The sequence below is a fragment of the Mercenaria mercenaria genome, chromosome 12 (genome assembly GCF_021730395.1).
Source record: "Mercenaria mercenaria strain notata chromosome 12, MADL_Memer_1, whole genome shotgun sequence".
Taxonomy (NCBI): Eukaryota; Metazoa; Mollusca; class Bivalvia; order Venerida; family Veneridae; genus Mercenaria; species Mercenaria mercenaria.
The window spans coordinates 71,477,922-71,499,542 of NC_069372.1; the positions used below are offsets into that span (position 1 = coordinate 71,477,922).

Sequence of the window (21,621 nt, forward strand, 5' to 3'; positions counted from 1 at the left end):
GCCAAGTGCTTTACATTTAATGATTCTAACGACTGATGCCAGTCTAAACAGTACTGTGCATTGGGTTTAAAATAGTACAAACTGTATACAGGTATAGATAAACACAGTCCAAATGTGTAGATGTACTACCATTAAAAAATGCCTGTTTTTTTTTTTTTAACGATTAGATGTTATTGCATGACATTTAATTATAAATGTTGCACTATATGTAAACTTAATATACTTATTTTTCAGTACTACTATTATTGTACCAATATTTCTTCTTGTTGATGACAACATTAAAAGAGAACAAAGATTTTGTTTGACTTTGGGCCCTTAAGGGTGTTTCTCTTGTTGCTCTGTCTTCTGAAAAGGCATTGAGTACATACGTTTTTGGTTCTAAACGTTTGCTTTTTATATATTTATACACGAGCATTTTTGTGTTTTACATGTCATGCCTTTTTGTTTCCATTACGTGTGTTAGAGATTCAACTGGAGGGGATTACTTTTATTTACACTGTCCCATGTCTTTGGAACATGGTGGGGGTAAGAGTGAGGTTGGGTGCGCACCATAAACCGGTTTAAGCTCCCCAGTGGTGTTTTTACCACTGACCGTTCCAAGGCGGTGCCCCACTGTGTTCCTTTGTTTGTTCGTTTTGTCCTCATGTGTTGGCTTTGTGTGTGTGCGCGCGTGTGTGTGTGTGTGTGTGTGTGTGTGTTTGTTTGTTTGTTTGTTTGTGGTGTGCACGTCTGCTTGCTGTGGGTTTCGTTTTGGGGAGGCTGCGTTTTTGGTACGTGGCATTTCCTGTTTGATATTTGTCTTTGTTGTATTTTTTGTTATTAAAGCCCTGAAATAGATACCAAGACATTTGAAATGACACTTTTAATCAAATGTTTTGTTTATGACTATTAAAACAAAATTAAATTATATATTTATCATCAATACTTTCTAGCGTTATATAAGAAATGTGGGAGATTACTGACCATAGAAATGGAAAAAAATCGTCAATTAACTTATACACAACGGTCTTCAGTTTCTTTAAATCAATGGAGAATTGCACTATTATTAATTCGTCAGCACTTTCTAGCGAGGTAAGAGATGTGCAAAGTTGCTTACCAAATAAGGATAGAAGAAAATCGCCAGCAATTTGTATAAATTGATTTTACATAGGATCGGTCAGCAGGTTTTATGCACTAAGTTTAACTCGTCAGCGCTTCATATATAGCCTTAATTCTATTCCATTTTCAATTTGACATAATATCGGTATGTACATTTTGATACATAGTACATCATGTATTTTTATATTATCATTATTTACATTTAAAAATACCACATTAATTTTTAAAGAAAAAAATATAAAAACACAATTACTTAGCACAGTCTTCGCACTCTATAATTGCATATGTACTGCAATTTACTAGTAGGGTCTATAGCACATTGCTGAAATTTGACTGGCCTGACCAGTGTTTATTTGGCCTACATTTGAAACAGTTGAGTGTTCGTGCTTCAGTTATACTTGTAGGGAGTGTATTCCATGTGTTTACAATCCTATGACTGAATTTTTTTCTTGTGTTTACTTTGGCACTAGGCTTGAAAAGTTTTTGTGTGTTCACCCTTGTACTAGTATTTGTTCTGATAGTGAGCATGTTAGTAAGAAGTTTTGTCAAGTTCATGCTTAAGTTTGTATACTTCAATGGCATCTGCTGTAGTTCTCCTTAATTGTAGCGTCGGCAACCCAAGTAAAGTTTTTAATTATCAGTCCAAGATTCCTGCTTGCAATAGTAACTTTAGTACTTATATATTTACTAAAGGTCAGTTTATCATCAAATATTACCCCTAGGTCTTTCTCTTCAGTTATTTGTTTGATCTTATTTATTCTGTTATCAGTATCTTTTATATAATATTCTTTATTAAATTTAATACGTAGCATACCTTAACAAAATGCCATTGAGCAGCTGTGTTACTGGAGTTAAGACTTTTTACAAGTAGACTAATTTACCTCTTCTTTAACAATATCCCTTTATTTTTAGACGTTTACCACAGAATCTCAAAGTGTCAAGGAAAAAGTTAAGTTTTTTTTCTTAGTTACAAGATGAGATTATTTGATTGCCCTTCGTCCGTCGTCCGTCAGTCGTCCGTCCGTCCGTCGTCCGTCCACAATTTCTTTCGAACACGATAGAGACCTCATTTTTCAATTTTAATCCCTGAAGGAGCCAAAATGTTCACCTTATGAGCATTATAGCAGTGACATTTAACTTTCGACTTTAACCACATTTACACACAAATTAAGCCACAACTAGAGTTGTCACAGGAGTGACGAATTATACCCCTACAATATGGCCTTGTCACAGAACTAAGCCAATGTCAAAGCTGCACTTGCTTGACCTTTGACCTACTGACCTCAAAATCAATAGAGGTCATCTGCTGGTCATGATCAACCTCCCTAAGAAGTTTCATGATCCTCGGCCCAAACGTTCTCAAGTTATTGTCCAGAAAAGGTTTAAATGACCTTTGACCTTTGGAACCAAAAATAATTACGGGTCATCTGCTGGTCATGACCAACCTCCCTATTAAATTTCATGATCCTAGCCCCAAGCGTTGTGAAGTTATTGTCCGAAAACCGTTTAAATGTTCCGGGTCACAATGACCTTGACCTGTGACCTGCTGATCTCAAAATCATTAGGGGCCATCTGCTGGTCATAACCAACCTCGCTATGAATTTTCATGATCCTAGGCCCAAACGTTCTCAAGTTATCATCCAGAAACTGTTTAACTCTTTCATGTTATTGTGACCTTGACCTTTGACCTACTAATCTCAAAGTCAAACATGACCTGTATTTAATCATGTTACATCAGTGTACAAAAATTTAAGATCCTAGACCCAAGCGTTCTCAAGTTATCATCTGGAAACCGTGTAACTGTTCCGAGTCACTGTGACCTTGACCTGTATTTCATGATGTTACATCTGTGTACCAAAAATTATGATCCTAGGCCCAAGTGTACTCAAGTTATCATTTAATTGTTCCGAGTCACTGTGACCTTGACCTTTGACCTACAGACCCCAAGGTCGAACTTGACCTGTATTTCATGATGTTACACCTGTGTACCAAAATATATGATCGTAGGCCCAAGCGTTCTCAAGTTAACATCTGGAAACTGTTTAACTGTTCAGGGTCACTGTGACCTTGACCTTTGTCCTATTGACCCCAAATTCGAACTTGACCTGTATTTTCTGATGTTATACCTGTGTAGCAAAAAATTTTCAAATCGGTCAAGCCTTTCATGAGTTATCATCCGGAAACCACAAAAACCAACAGACCGACTGACCGGTCGCCAAGCTCACTCCTATATACCCCCACCAAACTTCGTTTCGTGGGGGTATAATTAGATCTCGGTCCCTATTGAAAACCAGCTAGATTCCATCATATGTTCAAGAGATACTACAAGGCATAAGTTTTATTATTCAACATATTGTGTTAATATCAAGTACATCATTCGAAATCTATTTGAAAGTGGTTACACCGGTACTAGTTGTCCCGCCAAAACCTTCTCGTTTTAACGTTATTCCTGTTCAACCACTTTCGATAGTATACAACTCAATGTGCAAGTTAATTAAACATGAATAGTAGTAAAACGAAAAGCTTTTGGCGGGGAAATCGTAGTACTGGGGATAGCACTTTCAAAGAGGTTTCGAATCATATGCATGATATAAACACAATATATAGATTGAAAACCTTACGCCCTGATTTTCAATTTTTGTTTACCTTTCTACTTTCACTTTCGAGCTCAAACTGACGTAGCGCGATCACGTGATTAGGCAGACTGTGCATGGAATTCTCTAGGTCAAGTTCGAAACTTTGTCATGTGGGGTAAAAATCTAGGTCACCAGGTCAAATCAAAGGAAAAGCCTGTTAACGCCATACGCCACATTCATAGCATTATCTTCAGTAATGTTTATCTTGATGACTCTAAGGCTAAGTTTAACACTGAAAGACAAACGGAGAAACAGAGTACAAACATCAAACAACAGACAAGCAGAAAAAAATGTTACAATAAATGAAAGACAAAAACTTCATTCTCCTCTGAAAACTCTCACAGCGTCAATCAAACATATTAATTTAAGAGACCTTTAACTCTTTGTTCTAGTGCCAAGAGGACGACAAGGAATCAACTCATTTCAGTTATTCTTATTATAACAACTGAAGAGAAATTACAACTGGGATCATACTTAAATATGCTAAAACATGATAAAAAAATCTATAAAAATGATAAATGGTTGCAGTATGTGCAGTGTGTTGGAGAATACTCCCCCGCCCCCACCCCAATGCGAACCCGACTTTGATATTTTGTGGCCAAAACAAAAATAAGAGACAGCAGAAACCCTGTCAGTTTGTATATAAGATAAGTTGGTCTGTTCTATGATGTAAAAGTCGCTTGTGGTAAGCATTTAATAAAACAATCGATATTGTCAGTTGATATTTTGTATATAATAAGGGAAAAGGAAAATGAAGAAAACCTTCATGCTTTAATATCAATAATCATAATTGAGGTGTATTCAGTACGAAAGAGCATGGCGTTATTATTTGGCAGTTGAATTAGTAAAATAATTATGGTTTAAAGTAAAATTTTTCGTGTGTGCTTTCAACAGAACGGAAGTGCAAATCAATAGCATATTATAACTAAACATTAAGTTGCTGTCTGATGTCAAAGTGATTTCAATCAAAATCCCAGGAAAATGCTGTTTACTTAAGTTAAAAGTCCATAACGAGCATTAAAGAAACAAGATCCACCGTAATGCGTTGTAATTGTACCCACCGCACACTGCGTTGGAATCATTTTTGGTCGATTTTTTCATATGCCTGTAATGAAAATTTACCTATTACGAAGAAATAGTTTTTGCTTGATAGGGCTGTACTTACGATTTGCTGCGAACGTGCTTAGGGGTCGTTTTGTACAAGATTTTACCATTTTTAATGGGATTTCTACAAAAACGACAGTCCCTCGCCAAACTGTACAGAAGTGTTTACATTAATGACAAAGAATTGCACTGAATAAGTGTTTCTGGTTGGAAGAGTACACATGTGGGCTCCTGTCTCACTGGTTGTTTTCAGTCAAACGTGAAAATGTCATTAGAAAACGTACCGATGATAGCATAAATGTAGTCAGTCGGCCATATATCTCCACCGCTTCTGCGACGAATCTTCCACCGCCGCGGCGTTGGAACCACCGCTTCTGCGAAAGCTATGGCCAGTGTGATAATAACATCCCTCACAAAACACTGTTCTATGGTTCTTTGTGACCGGCCTTGCACAAAAGCAACACGGGTATTTAGGAGGACCTACATGGGTTTGTTGCCACATCTCCAGCAAGTACTATCGAATAAAGTTTTATAATACGACATGTATATTGATTATGACCCCTAGCCACTTCCTAAATTTATTCATCATCATCTGGTATAGCATAGCATAAGGATGGATTTTATTTTATCAGATTTTATTATTTACATTTTGGGACAAGAAAATATGCACTGGAAACTGCTGAGATGTTCTTGAGTTAAGTACCTATGAAAATTTCTTATACCACGCAAGCACCAGTACGGGTATATGCCAGATGATTGGTATCTGTACTATAAAGAAGAAGAAGAAGAAGAGTGTCTCACTCCTAATTATAAGAGGCCACCTGGAAAGACGGCTTCACGCGTATATGTGCTAAAGACTGTGCAGGTTAAAAGAACCAGGCTGTCTACTAGAAAAGAGCTAGGCTAAGTCAGCCTGACAAGGCTATACATGTATCTTCTGGCTTTCTCTCTTCCTCTGCCTGGAGGCTTTCTCTCGCTCTGTCCCTCTTATCAGACACTGTTTCTATACTTAAGTAAAGGATTAATTTGGCGCAATTAATGTCTGGACGCAGGAAATCGCAACAGCACTTAAAACCTTAAGAAGTACGTTCAAAGAATGGGCAAATGCAGGGAAACCAACAGAATTCAATAATCCTTTATTTAACCAGATGAAAAACTGTAAGAAATTATTCAGAAGTGAAGTACGACAGGAGCAGGCCAAGCGTAGAGCCTATGACAGAGAAACTATCATGGAAACTAGAATAAGGGATAGTAAACTCTTCCATAAACTGGTAAATAAGCAAAGGAAAACAAAACTAAGCATGATAGATGACTTGAATGTAGGCGGGAACTCGTATTGTGGAAAAGATGAAATTGTTAATGGTTTTCGGCAACACTTTGCGACCTTGGCGACTGAGTCAATGAATCCAAGTTATGATGAAAAATATGATAAACAGGTTAATTCTGAAATCAGGCATATCGACGATCTTCTTTGCCAAAAGGACATTCCTCAAATCACTATGGAAGAACTAAAAAAAGCGTTTTCTAGAATAAATAAGGGTAAAGCTCCAGATTATTATGGTCTTACAATCGAGAGTATAATACATTGTGGTGAAGAACTCCACAATTCTATCCTGACTTTACTGAACAAGATATTCGAACAGGGTCATGTACCATCTACTTTTAAACTCGGTCTTTTAACTCCTATATTTAAAAATAAAGGTATACAAACAGATGCAGTTAATAATAGGGGTATCACTGTGTTACCAGTTTAAGAAAAAGTACTAGAAACAATCTTAAAAGAACGAATCGTTGACGTGTTGGACCAAAAGCAAAACATGTATCAAATAGGATTCACTGCGAATACTTTACCTTTACATGCTGCACTCTTGGTAGAAGAAGCAACACGCGAATTGAAAGACAATAATGAACCAATAGAATTCATATTTTTGGATGCCAAGGCCGCGTTTGATGTCGTTAGCCATAGTCACCTGCTTCGTAGAGTGTATAATGCAGGAATAGATAACAAACACTGAACAATACTTGGTGATATTCATAAAGGTTGAATGAGCGTTGTTAAGTGGTCGGATACAGTCTCTGAATCATTCAATATCTTTCAAGGAGTCCGTCAGGTGGCGTACTATAAGCACCGACTTTTATAAACTATACGTAAATCCATTACTAGATAGGTTAGAAACATCTTCACAAGGGTATTCCATAGGCAACATAAAGTGTAACGCCAGTGCGTGTGCAGATGATATTACATTGAACTCGAACTTAAAGTGTGAAACAGAAGTCTTGATTAGTATGGCAGAGGATTTTTCAAACCTAGAACGTTATGTGCTCCAACCAAAGAAAACAGAAGCCCTGAAAGTAGTACCGGATTCAGAAAGCACGAAGAACTGTTTATAGCTTCATGTCAGCGGGACTACACGGTACGGGGGCGGGGGTGTTAGATGTCCAAACAGCGCTCCATATTGTTGAAACTTATGTATTACCAATTCTACTATACGGGTTTGAAATCATTCTTCCGAACAAAGGACTTTTGAATAAATTTGAAATATATCAAAAAAGACTACTTAAACAGTTATTAACACTTCCGAATAATACTTCTGATGTAGCAGTATATACTATAACGGGCTTTCTTCCTGTAGAAGCATACATTGATAAAAGATCGAGCACTTGTGCTGTTCAATAACATTTGTCTACAACCCGAAAATGCAGTAGAAAAGAGAGTGGCACGCCGACAGTTAACAGTGAAATCTCAATTATTGGGCAAATGAAATTAAGAGAAATAGTGTTAACTTAAAAACTCTTGGAAATCTGAACGTTGAAATTGTGAAACCAAAAAAACTACATCCGCTAATTCAAATGAAGCCAACTTCTTTTCGAGATGCAAATATACTTTTTTTAAATTAAAGTTTATGTGTGGAGTGTACACCATTCAGTCCGTTAGAGCTGCATTTAATCAAAATGAGATAGATAAAACGTGCAAATTGTGCAACCTAGAAGACGAAACAATGGAACACTTTCTCCTATGTGAGACCCCATTCTACTGGACCTAGTACATGAACTGAAAATGATAAATTTTGCACTCTGGGATCAACTCCAACCGAAAGAACAAGTGCAAATTATAATAGACTGTACCCACCTGTGTCAAAGACTTACTCAAGGCTGTTTGTATTAGGAAAAGTCGAATTTCAATGTAGAAGGCTGCTCTTTAATTTACACACAGAAAGATATAGGTACTTAACTGCAGTTAAAAAATCAGAGAACTTTAGAGTGCACAAAACGGCGACGGCCACCAATATATATAATAAGTTTCCAGTGAATAATAGAACAGTCCATACATTAGAAACTGTAAACTGTTTGTGACGTGGTCAGAACACGGTTTGTCTACAGAGGCAGTAGACTCTTCCACGCGTTAGATACTACATATTAATATTCGATAAGACAGATCAGAGAAACGGACTACAGAGGCAGAGAAGACTTGGATAACGATAACGATAACGATTTGGCGCCCTGAATACCCTGAATAGCTACCTTTGTAATATGGAAAAAAACTTTTAAAAAACGTGTTTATCATGAAAAGGGTACTAAAAAGCCTATATAAATCTTGTATGATATAGATTATTTCAACGAAATCTGTGGTGAAACGGATGGATGATTTAGACGACAACAATAATTATCTATTCGTTCGTTCCTTTTACTAGACTACAAATGGCGTCCCTACAAGGGAAATATGACAAGTAGACAACCAAATGAACGGTAGTTCCCTCTCTTATCACTTAAATCAAGCGGAATTTCTTTTTTCTTGAGCCAAACGTATTTGTCTATATTAACATGAACGGTTTTGTAGAAATCGATGGACAGACCGACCGCGTTGCAAGTTGCCAAAAAAAAAAATGCAACAATTTTTTTTTTTATGCAATGAAACCACTATATACAAGCCTGGGTCTGTCATTCACTCATTGAGGTTAATATGAAATAAGGCAAAGCCTCAAAGCGAGCTCAAAGAAATCGGATTTATCTGAAAATATTATGCATCATTTATTTGTCACAAAGAAACTATTTACTAGTCACAAGAACTCAGGAGAACCTATTCACTGAAAAAGTCTACATTTAGTGTCACCATACCTATAACAGTGAATATCATACATTGCAAAATTTATGGGAAGCCGGTGTCACGGTGACGTCATTACCGCGTTCCCGTTTCTTTTGGCTTATTATGACATTTTTTCCATTTTCTGGCCGATGCTTGATCTTTTAAATGAAAACAATATTTTTTTCAAACAACTGGAAATCATTTTTAGCTCGACTATTCATAGAATAGTGAGCTATTGGACTCGCCCATGCGTCGGCGTCCGCGTCCGCATCCCGATTTTGGTTAAGGTTTTGTATGTAAGCTGGTATCTCAGTAACCACTTGTGGGAATGGATTGAAACTTCACACACTTATTCACTGTGACAAACTGACTTACATTGCACAGGTTCCATAACTCTATTTTGCTTTTTTACAAAATTATGCCCCTTTTTCGACTTAGAAATTTTTGGTTAAGGTTTTGTATGTAAGCTGGTAACTCAGTAACCACTTGTGGGAATGGATTGAAACTTCACACACTTATTCACTGTGATGAACTGATCTACATTGCACAGGTTCCATAACTCTATATTGCTTTTTTACTAAATTATGCCCCTTTTTCGACTTAGACATTTTTGGTTAAGGTTTTGTATGTAACCTGGTATCTCAGTACTTACTAATGGGAATGGATTGAAACTTCACATACTTGTTCACTGTCATGATCTGACATGCACTAAGCAGGTCCCATAACTCTACTCTCTTTTTTTTCAAAATTATGCCCCTTTTTCGACTTAGCAGTTTTTGGTTAAATTTTTGTATGTAATCTGATATCTCAGTATCCACTAATTGGAATGGATTGAAACTTCACACACTTGTTCACTGTCATGATTTAACATGCACTGTGAAGGTCCCATAACTCTACTTGGCATTTTTACAAAATTATGCCCCTTTGACTTAGCAGTTTTTTGTTAAGTTTTTGTATGTAAGCTGGTATCTCAGTATCCACAAATTGGAAAGGATTGAAACTTCACACACTTGTTCACTGTCATGATATGACATGCAGTACAGAGGTTCAATACCTCTACTTTGCATTTTACAAAATTATGTCCCTTTTTCAACTTTTGTATTCATTCAATTGACAAGGCTGTTGAATAGTCGAGCGTTGCTGTCCTCCGACAGCTCTTGTTTTCATTATTGTTAAGTGATGAGTAATTTTTAGCAATTGAATGAAGTTCTGTATTCACTCCGGAAAGAAGTACTTCCTGTGAGCACCAGTCCGCTAGGGTGCGCTTTTTTAAAACTTCCGACGAAACTTTTCAAAACCATCACCAAGTGTGAAAGTATACTTGCGTTACCGTAAAGCTCGATTCTCGAGCAGGCCCTTTGGGCCTGCTCTTCGAGCTCGCTATCAAACAATTTAATTCCCAACTGTTGGTAGTTAAAATAGTATTGTGAAGGGACAGCATGATAACTTTTGACTGTCTGTCGCCTATGTAAGCGGACGCCCACCCCGATTCTAGCTGTATCCGTCTGGTTAGTAACCTGATGAGCCGATGCCTAGCCTATACGGGTTTTTGTATGAATATTATAATGAATTGATCAAATTCATATATATTTTGTTTGCTTAAAATAGCTATACAGGGGTTAATCCAAATAATAGCAGGTAGATATTTCAGTGTCTTTTTAAGATAAAGCCTTTTCATTTCAAAAATGATGCAGATGTGTTTATTAACATTATATCTTTCATAATAATACAGTGTTTTACCATATAAATTGTTTTACAAAAAACTACAGCACTTTCAACTTTCGCCTCCCATATTTTGTAGGTCACTATTTTTCATAAGAAATGTAAGTAATTAATTTCAGCGACAAATATTATAATTCTTGTATTTTTCCTCTAATTATGTGTTTAGGTATTGAGCATGTCATGGTTTATCATTCCAGGAGTTAGCAGTTTCTCAGAAATGTTCATATAGATGAAGAAGGAATTATTGGAAGTGGCCACATTTTTCTAATTTTTAACTTATTTTGGATAAAAAGAATTTCTGCAAAGTTGTATCACCCAATTCAGAATATTATTAAGATTAATAAGCAAAGTGTTTTGGATGAATTTATTGATTCCTGACTAAGCTAAAGACACTTTTCACTTTAAAAAGCTTTGTTGACAATAGGGGTCAAGGTCATTGAAATACCTATAGCAGGTCAGAGAGATGGCCTGTTTGCACCAGGCTGGTTCATTTGAACAAGGCTGGTCCAATTGACCCACAACAAGACATGTACACATGGGCCTAATGAACCATATTTGTCATAAATATCATATTGTGATGAAAAACTTATAAAAATATGCGCATAGAAACACATTCGCAATCTTGTTTTGGCGTGTACGCTTACTTCTGAGCATGCACTTCATGCTCAGACAAGCTACATAAGCTGTCTTGACTAGATTTTTGCCACAGAACAAGAGAATACGGAACAGATTTAGAACTGTCAGTAAAGCATGAGTTTTTGCATCGAATTTACGGTAATTTTCAACTTCTATACATTATTTTGGTGTGTTTCATCAGTTTGTTGCCATTTTGCAATTTTCCCAACTGTATTATGATCATGTGACTGAAACTGAAAGTAGCCATTTCATGCTGGCGAAAGCAGGGAGATAACTGAAATAGTATAAAGGGAGATAAATGTTGCCATAGTTTAATTACGGATGCAGGGGGATACAAGTATGCTCTTGCATCTCAGATCAGCTGAAGTCAGTATGTTTTCTTCCTCCTTTATCTCTCGGATTTTATAAATGACCGAAATAAAGATTTTCCAACAGTTACCTTATTATATTTTAAGAATTTTGTAAAATCTATGGTGACCTAAGTGTACAAAATAATATACCTGTTTGCAAATCATTTCGCATGTTGTTGTAAGTGTCAAACTCATTGAAATGTAGTTGCATTGCATAAGTAAAAGTTCAGTAAACCATAAAATGCCCATACCATGATGCGAATATCCATACAAAGATTGTTAGTCCTCTTCTTAAACCAAAAAAAACGTGCTGCACATGTTTTATGGTTCATTAAGCCTATGTATACATGTCTTGTCATGGGTCAATTAGACCAGCCTGGTGCAAACAGGCATCTCTCTGACCTGAACAGGACATTTCGGGGCGTGATAACTTTTGACTGTCGCCGTCTCCGTCACGTCCAAACTTATTCTGCATATTTCTGTTGGGAAATCCCCAATGAAATCCGTTAGGAAAGTTTTCTGGTACATGTACAAAGTAATTGTAATGATTACATCTCTGATAATCAATTTATGTTGACATTAAAGCATAAACTTGCCTTTCTGGCATTTTATGAATGTATATTTTGTGTTTTGTTTCTGCAATTTTGTGTTATCGGCAGTCTGCTGTTCATTGAAACTGGTGTCAGGGAAGATATCTCCTTGCACCTATCACATCATATTTTCGAAGATTTTAATCTCTTAATTTAAAAATATGGATTGATTAACTTCAACCCATTTGAAGTTTCTACATGAATATTAATATTTAATTTATTAAAGCAAATAAGTCTTACCAGTATATTATGACTTTTTTGGATTTGTTAATGTCTTCGTTTTCCTAACAGTAAAATGCAGATACGGGTAAGGCTTAGAGGGATGACAACTATAAAATATTAGATCATAAAATAAGTCATCCCAATAAGGTACACATACTTTCATTTAAAAAATACCCTAGGCTAATGGAAATTACAAAAATTTTCAAAGCAGGAGAGGAAACCCTTCCTGCACCCAACCCACAAACTGTCTGTAAATGTGGCTCAAACTTTCTTCAGCCCAGTGTGGGTCCTGCTCAAACTTGTTTTACATTTTTACAAATGCCCCTTTTTTAGCTCACTTGAGCACAAAAAAAAAGTTTAAAGTGCTCAGGGTGAGCTTGTGTGATCACTCACCGTCCAGCATTCACCTGACCATCCACAGTTTCCAGAAAATGACATCTCTGAAACTGTGTTGCAGAAGTTTATGAAATTTGTCCTGGATTTTCCTTTGGTGGTCTTCTCCCAGAGTTGTTCATTGTTGCAAATTAGGGGCTGCCAGAGCTAAAAATAGAAAAATCTTCAAACAACATCTCTTAAACAGCTAGCCTGATTTTGAAATTATTTAACACAAATGGTCCTTAGGTAACCCTCAACCAAGATTGTTCAAATTAATCTGATTCATCAAAAACATGGCCACCAGGGGGCACTTTTTATATGTCCAAAGGGACGTATTGAGTTATGACGCCGGTGTCCGTCCATCCGTTTAAATAACAATTTTGTGTTCACTCTGTAACTCTTGAATCCCTTGAAGGATTTCGAAGAAACTTGACACAAATGTTCACCACATTGAGATGACGTGCAGAGTGCATGTTTTGGATGGCTAGCTTCCAGGTCAAGGTCACCCTTAGGGGTCAAAGGTCATATGACTTTGTTTCGTGTCCACTATGTAACTCTTGAATTACTTGAAGGATTTTGAAGAAACTTGGCACAAATGTTCACCACATCGAACAATGTGTAGAGCACATGTTTCGGATGGCTCGTTTCAGTCAGTGTCACACTTAGGCGTCAAAGGTCATACCTTTGGGCGTATATTGCTCTGCATTGCATTGCTCTTGTTCCTGTATGTATTAAGTGGAAACAATATCTTCTTGTATGAAACTGCTGTCCTGACTTTGAATTATTTCACATAAATGGTCCCCGTGTGACCCTCTGCCAAGATTGTTCAGAATGTTCTAATTTGTCAAAAGACTTTGCAGCCAGAGACTGTGGTCACTTTTCCCTGTTTGTATATAGTGGAAAGTTAAAAATCTTCTTGTATATTTCGATGCTGGTGCGATTATGAAATAATTTCACACAAATGGTTCATACATGTGTGACCCTCTGCCAAGATTGTTCAAATTATTTAGATTCATCAAAAAGCTGGGGGGAGTGGGGGGAGGTGGACGAGCATAGTCATTTTTACCTAATACGCTATATATGTATTTTAGAAACTTTAATAATCTTCTTGTTAGAAACAGCAAGCCAAATTTAGTTTCCACAAAATTAATGTTTTTTTGTTGTCCCTTCACAAAGAATGTACAAATTATTCTGTTTCATAAAAAAACATGGCTTTTCACTCTATGTATGAGTTTGATATTGTCCCTTTGTATCTTGTCAAGTTATGTCATCATTCCCCCTACGAAATGGATTTGATTCAAACACTTGGAAGTAGTTGTTCCACATCATCACCCAAAATCAAAAGACACAAGGTGCATAAGTCTTGCACCAGTATTTTATGAATTATGCCCCTTTTTTGCTTAGAATTATACTTATATAGTGTTTCGATACACTTTATCTTTACCTCTCTTATTACTTAATATTTTGACACAGACTCAAGCTATTGTGCAATATCTTCATCCACCATTGGAGTCATTAAACACTCCACTGACAGCTCCAGTTTCCTCAGAATAGAATAGAATAGAATATTGTTTTATTACCAATCATGGGTCACATTACTTGACATAATAATCACATAGATAAAGTATTTGAAGGAAATAATAATAATATTAGTAACACAAATAAGGCATGATTTGTATTGGTGTAAAAACAACTAACTAAGGCTTAATAAATCTAACAGTGCCTACTACAAGGCTTCACCCCCACCACAAACAAAATAGTATACCCAATAGGCCTAACACCTATATATGCAAATACACTGCAAAATATTATAAGCTTCAGACGAGACAGCCTGTTGTCACAATCAGGCACTATTCAAAGAATATTTGTCAGACTCTAAAGCATCAAGGGGCTATCTATAGTTTTGCAGAGAGTTGTCTATAGTTTAGCAGACAATTACATGTAATTTAAATAACATTAGATGTACAGATTAACTAAAATATTTCCTGTGGAACTGAAGATTAATAAAATATCAAAATGTGTTTATAAGGCATGTATAATATCATCTGTAGTATTGCAGATGATGTTATTTGTGAAAAAGATTGTGTAACAGTATAGTAAAACCCGAGAGTTATCATTATCAATACTATAAACATAAAGCTTGATAGAGACATCATACTGTTATGTAACCAGGCCCTTCCCCAGAAATCTTTTAAGGAGCTGGGGTTGTTTGCGTGGCGGGATATGGGGTGGGTGCGGGAGGGGTTTCCCCTCCCGTGTTCGATTTAAAAAAAAAAATCGAACCCAAATGGTGCTTTTTAGCTCAATCTGACTAAAGTACTTGATCTTCTAAACGAAGATCTGAGAACGACCCATTCACAGTCGTCTTCTGTATATTTTGGATTTCCAGTATTTCTTTTTAGCTCGACTATTCGAAGAATAAGTAGAGCTATCCTACTCACCACGGCGTCGGCGTCACACCTTGGTTAAGTTTTTCGTACCAGTCCACATTTTGACAAAGTCTTTTGAGATAAAGCTTTGAAACTTTCAACACTTGTTTACCATCATCATGGCCAGTTATAGGCAAGAGCACATAACTCCATCAATGATTTTGGCAGAATTATGGCCCCTTTTGACTTAGAAATCATGGTTAAGTTTTTCGTACCAGTTCATATTTTGACAGTCTTTTAAGATAAAGCTTTGAAACTTTCAACACTTGTTATCCATCATCATGGCCAGTTATAGGCAAGAGTACATAACTCCATCAGGGATTTTGGCTGAATTATGGCCCCTTTTGACTTAGAAATCTTTGTTAAGTTTTTCGTACCAGTTCATATTTTGACAAAGTCTTTTAAGATAAAGCTTTGAAACTTTCAACACTTGTTTACCCTCATCATGGCCAGTTATAGGCAAGAGCACATAACTCCATCAATGATTTTGGCTGAATTATGGCCCCTTTTGACTTAGAATTCATGGTTAAGTTTTTCGTACCAGTTCATATTTTGACAAAGTCTTTTAAGATAAAGCTTTGAAACTTTCAACACTTGTTTACCATCACCATGGCCAGTTATAGGCAAGAGTACATAACTCCATCAGGGATTTTGGCTGAATTATGGCCCCTTTTGACTTAAAAATCTTGGTTAATATTTCGTACCAGTTCATATTTTGACAAAGTCTTTTCAGATAAAGCTTTGAAACTTTCAACACCTGTTTACCATCACCATGTCCAGTTATAGGCAAGAGTACATAACTCCATCAAGGATTTTGGCTGAATTATGGCCCCTTTTGACTTACAAATCTTTGTTAAGTTTTTCGTACCAGTTCATATTTTTATAAAGTGTTTGACATATGGCTTTGAAACTTTTATCACTTGTTTAGTATAATAGTCTCTATCTGTAGGAAATAACTCTGTCGTCTATTTTGGCTGAATTATTGTCCTTTTTAGCTCGACTATTCGAAGAATAAGTAGAGCTATCCTACTCACCACGGCGTCGGCGTCACACTTTGGTTAAGTTTTTCGTACCAGTCCACATTTTGACAAAGTCTTTTGAGATAGCTTTGCAACTTTCAACACTTGTTTACCATCATCATGGCCAGTTATAGGCAAGAGTACATAACTCCATCATGGATTTTGGCTGAATTATGGCCCCTTTCGACTTAGAAATCTTGGTTAAGTTTTTCGTACCAGTTCGTATTTTGACAAAGTCTTTCAAGATAAAGCTTTGAAACTTTCAACACTTGTTTACCATCACCATGGCCAGTTATAGGCAAGAGTACATAACTCCATCATGGATTTTGGCTGAATTATGACCCCTTTCGACTTAGAAATCTTGGTTAAGTTTTTCGTACCAGTTCATATTTTGACAAAGTCTTTTGAGATAAAGCTTTGAAACTTTCAACACTTGTTTACCATCACCATGTCCAGTTATAGACAAGAGCACATAACTCCATCAAGGATTTTGGCTGAATTATGGCCCTTTTTGACTTAGAAATCTGGGTTAATATTTCGTACCAGTTCATATTTTGACAAAGTCTTTTGAGATAAATCTTTGAAACTTTCAACACCTGTTTACCATCACCATATCCAGTTATAGGCAAGAGTACATAACTCCATCATGGATTTTGGCTGAATTGTGGCCTTTTTTGACTTAGAAATCTTGGTTAAGTTTTTCGTACCAGTTCATATTTTTTGTAAAGTGTTTGACATATGGCTTTGAAACTTTTATCACTTGTTTAGTATAATAGTCTCTATCTGTGGGAAAGAGTACATAACTCTGTCATCTATTTTGGCTGAATTATGGCCCTTTTTGGACTTTGAAATTGGTTCTGTTTTCATACAAGTCCACGTTTTGTCAAAACTTTTTGACATATGGCTTTTAAACTTTGAACACTTGTTTATCATTATGATTTCCATCTGTAGACAAGAGTACATAACTATTTTGACTGAATTATGGCCCTTTTTGGACTTTGAAATTGGTTCATACATTGCCATTTAGTGCAAGACTTATCGAAATCAAAGAAATACAGGAACATTGTTTGTCTAATCTATTTATTTCTTTTGTCTGAATATCTGTGGAAATATTTTGACCCCATTCTTCAATCAATTCTTCGAATAGTCGAGCGCGCTGTCATCAGACAGCTCTTGTTTTATTTTATCCAATCAGACGACTTGTTCGAATGTCAAAGAGTAAGAAAAATGTGCAGTCATTCTAGGGCTCGAACCAGGAACCCCTCGCTTACAAAGCAAGTGGCCTACCGACTGAGCTAGCCGGCTATCTGATACATTACGACATAAGAATTGTAAATATCAAAAGTCAAGGCTACAGGTAGATTTGCAAGATGTTGTAAGTTAGGCTCTGATTGGCTAGCAAAAGGGTCGTCAGAACAAAGCTATGAATAGGTCGTTCTCAGATCCTATGCGTAGCGTAATAGGAGATGTACTTTAGTCAGATTGCTTTTTAGCTCACCTGTCACAAAGTGACAAGGTGAGCTTTTGTGATCGCGCGGTGTCCGTCGTGCATCCCTAAACTTTTGCTTGTGACCACTCTAGAGGTCACATTTTTTGTGGGATCTTTATGCAAGTTGGTCAGAATGTTCATCTTGATGATATCTAGGTCAGGTTCGAAACTGGGTCACGTCTCATCAAAAACTAGGTCAGTAGGTTTAAAAATAGAAAAACCTTGTGACCTCTCTAGAGGCCATATATTTCACAAGATCTTCATGAAAATTGGTCAGAATGTTCACCTTGATGATATCTAGGTCAAGTTAGAAACTGGGTCACGTGCCATCAAAAACTAGGTCAGTAGGTCAAATAATAGAAAAACCTTGTGACCTCTCTAAAGGCCATATTTTTCATGGGATCTGTATGAAAGTGGGTCTGAATGTTGATCTTGATGATATCTAGGTCGAGTTCAAAACTGGGTCACGTGCGTTTAAAAACTAGGTCAGTAGGTCTAAAAATAGAAAAACCTTGTGACCTCTCTAGAGGCCATATATTTCGTGAGATCTTCATGAAAATTGGTCAGAATGTTCACCTTGATGATATCTAGTTCAAGGTCTAAAGTGGGTCACGTGCCATCAAAAACTAGGTCATAGGTCAAATAATAGAAAAATCTTGTGACCTCTCTAGAGGCCATATTTTTCATGGGATCTGTATGAAAATTGGTCTGAATGTTCATCCTGATGATATCTAGGTCAAGTTCGAAAGTGGGTCACGTGCCATCAAAAACTAGGTCAGTAGGTCGAATAATAGAAAAACCTTATGACCTCTCTAAAGGCCATATTTTTCATGGGATCTGTATGAAAGTTGGTCTGAATGTTCGTCTTGATGATATCTAGGTCAAGTTCGAAAGTGGGTCACGTGCCTTCAAAAACTAGGTCAGTAGGTCAAATAATAAAAAAACCTTATGACCTCTCTAAAGGCCATATTTTTCATGGGATCTGTATGAAAGTTGGTCTGAATGTTCATCTTGATGGTATTTAGGTCAGGTTCGAAACAGGGTCATGTGCAGTCAAAAACTAGGTCAGTAGGTCTAAAAATAGAAAAACCTTGTGACCTCTCTAGAGGCCATACTTGTGAATGGATCTCCATAAAAATTGGTCAGATTGTTCATCTTGATGATATCTAGGTCAAGTTTGAAAGTGGGTCACGTGCCTTCAAAAACTAGGTCAGTAGGTCAAATAATGAAAAAACATTGTGACCTCTCTAGAGGCCATATTCTTCATAGGATCTGTATGAAAGTCGGTCTGAATCTTGATCTTGATGATATATAGGTCAGGTTTGAAACTGGGTCAACTGCGATCAAAAACTAGGTCAGTAGGTCTTGAAATAGAAAAACCTTGTGACCTCTCTAGAGGCCATACCATTGAATGGATCTTCTTGAAAATTGGTCAGAATGTTCACCTTGATGATATCTAGGTCAAGTTTGAAATGGGTCACGGGCCTTAAAAAACTAGGTCAGTAGGTCAAATAATATAAAAACCTTGTGACCTCTCTAGAGGCCATACTTTTCATGGGATCTGTATGAAAGTTGGTCTGAATGTTCATCTTGATGATATCTAGGTCAAGTTTGAAATTGGGTCAACTGCGGTCAAAAACTAGGTCAGTAGGTCTAAAATTAGGAAAATCTTTTGACCTCTCTAGAGGCCATATTTTTCAATGGATCTTTATAAAAATTGATCTGAATGTTCACCTTGATGATATCTAGGTCAGTTTAGAAACTGGGTCATGTGCAGTCAAAAACTAGGCCAGTAGGTATAAAAATAGAAAAACCTTGTGACCTCTGTAGAGGCCATATTTTTCATGAGATCTTCATGAAAATTAGTGAGAATGTTCACCTTGGTGATATCTAGGTAAGGTTCAAAACAGGGTCACGTACCTTTGAAAACTAGGTCAATAGGTCAAATAATAGAAAAACCTTGTGACCTCTCTAGAGACCATATTTTTCAAGGGATCTTCATGAAAATTGGTCAGCATTTTTATCTTGATAATATCTAGGTCAAATTCAAAACTGGGTCACATGAGCTCAAAAACTAGGTCACTATGTCAAATAATAGAAAAAACGACGTCATACTCAAAACTGGGTCATGTGGGAAGAGGTGAGCGATTCAGGACCATCATGGTCCTCTTGTTTAAGTATACCATATGCAAAAAAACACAACATGTATTTCATTACTTCTACATTTTTAGCTCACCTGTTACAAAGTGACAAGGTGAGCTTTTGTGATCGCGCGGTGTCCGTCGTCCGTCCGTGTGCGTCAGTAAACTTTTGCTTGTGACCACTCTAGAGGTCACATTTTTCATGGGATCTTCATGAAAGTTGGTCAGAATGTTTATCTTGATGATGTCTAGGTCAAGTTCGAAACTGGGTCACATGCCGTCAAAAACTAGGTCAGTAGGTCTAGAAATAGAAAAACGTTGTGACCTCTCTAGAGGCCATATTTTTCATGGGATCTTCATGAAAATTGGTCAGAATGTTCACCTTGATGATGTCTAGGTCAAGTTTGAAACTGGGTCACGTGCCATCAAAAACTAGGTCAGTAGGTCTAAAAATAGAAAAACCTTGTGACCTCTCTAGAGGCCATATATTTCACAAGATCTTCATGAAAATTGGTCAGAATGTTCACCTTGATGACCACCAGATGACCCCTATTTGACTGTCTTTTGATGATAACTTGAGAACGCTTGGGCATAGGATCATAAAACTTGATAGGGAAGTTGATAGGGAAGTTGATCATGATCAGCAGATGACCCGTATTGATTTTGAGGTCATAAGGTCAAGGTCACACTGTCCCGGAACTGTTAAATGGTTTCCGGATGATAACTCAAGAAGGCTTGGGCCTAGGATCATGAAAGTTGATAGGGAGGTTGGTCATGACCAGCAGATGACCCCTTTTGATTTTGAGGCCAAAGCTCTAGGTCACATTGACCCAGTACAGTAAAACTGTTTCCGGACGATTACTTGAGAATGCTTTGACCTAGGATCATGAAAGTTGATAGGGAGGTTGGTCATGACCAGCAGATGATCCAGAACAGTAGAACTTCTGTGTACAGTGACCAAAAAATTGCTGTTCCTTGTGCAATTACTGAATGCATCAAGTGGGGGGAGGCATTTCGTGTTCTACGAGCTCTTGTTTTCTTTGCATTTTTTTTTTTTTTTTTTCAAAAATCACATGGTAGATCTATGCTTGACATGTAGGTAGCATTTTCATAATGAAATAACAACATGACAGAATTTTTCATGGAAACTTAGATCATACACCACCACTACAATTTGGGGTCTCATTTTTTAGCTGATTTTGCAGTTTGTGTGTTTGACTGAAAATATTTTTCTTGCATCAGACATGACCACCACTTTTCTTTTGATTTTTAGCTCACCTGTCACATAGTGACAAGGTGAGCTTTTGTGGTCACGCAGCGTCCATCGTCCGTCGTCCGTCCGTCCGTCCGTAAACTTTTGCTTGTGACCACTAGAGGTCACATTTTTTGTGGGATCTTTATGAAAGTTGGTCAGAATGTTCATCTTGATGATATCTAGGTCAAGTTCGAAACTGGGTCATGTGCCTTCAAAAACTAGGTCAGTAGGTCTAAAAATAGAAAAACCTTGTGACCTCTCTAGAGGCCATATATTTCACAAGATCTTCATGAAAATTGGTCAGAATGTTCATCTTGATGATATCTAGGTCAAGTTCGAAACTGGGTCAGGTGCCATCAAAAACTAGGTCAGTAGGTCTAAAAATAGAAAAACTTTGTGACCTCTCTAGAGGCCATATATTTCAAAAGATCTTCATGAAAATTGATCAGAATGTTCATTTTGATGATATCT

The 21,621-nt window shown here is 36.9% G+C and overlaps 1 protein-coding gene across 3 annotated transcripts in view; it reads left to right on the top strand.

Moving 5' to 3' along the window:
• Positions 1 to 8,455: 8,455 nt before the first annotated feature.
• Positions 8,456 to 21,621, top strand: part of LOC123533472 (nuclear receptor corepressor 1-like) — a 137,963-nt gene continuing 124,797 nt past the window's right edge. For all 3 annotated transcript variants that reach the window (XM_053520313.1, XM_053520315.1, XM_053520314.1), the window contains exon 1: positions 8,456 to 8,585. In XM_053520313.1, the coding sequence (XP_053376288.1) occupies positions 8,560 to 8,585 (26 nt within the window). In that variant the 5' untranslated portion in view covers positions 8,456 to 8,559. The remainder of the gene's footprint in view (positions 8,586 to 21,621) is intronic.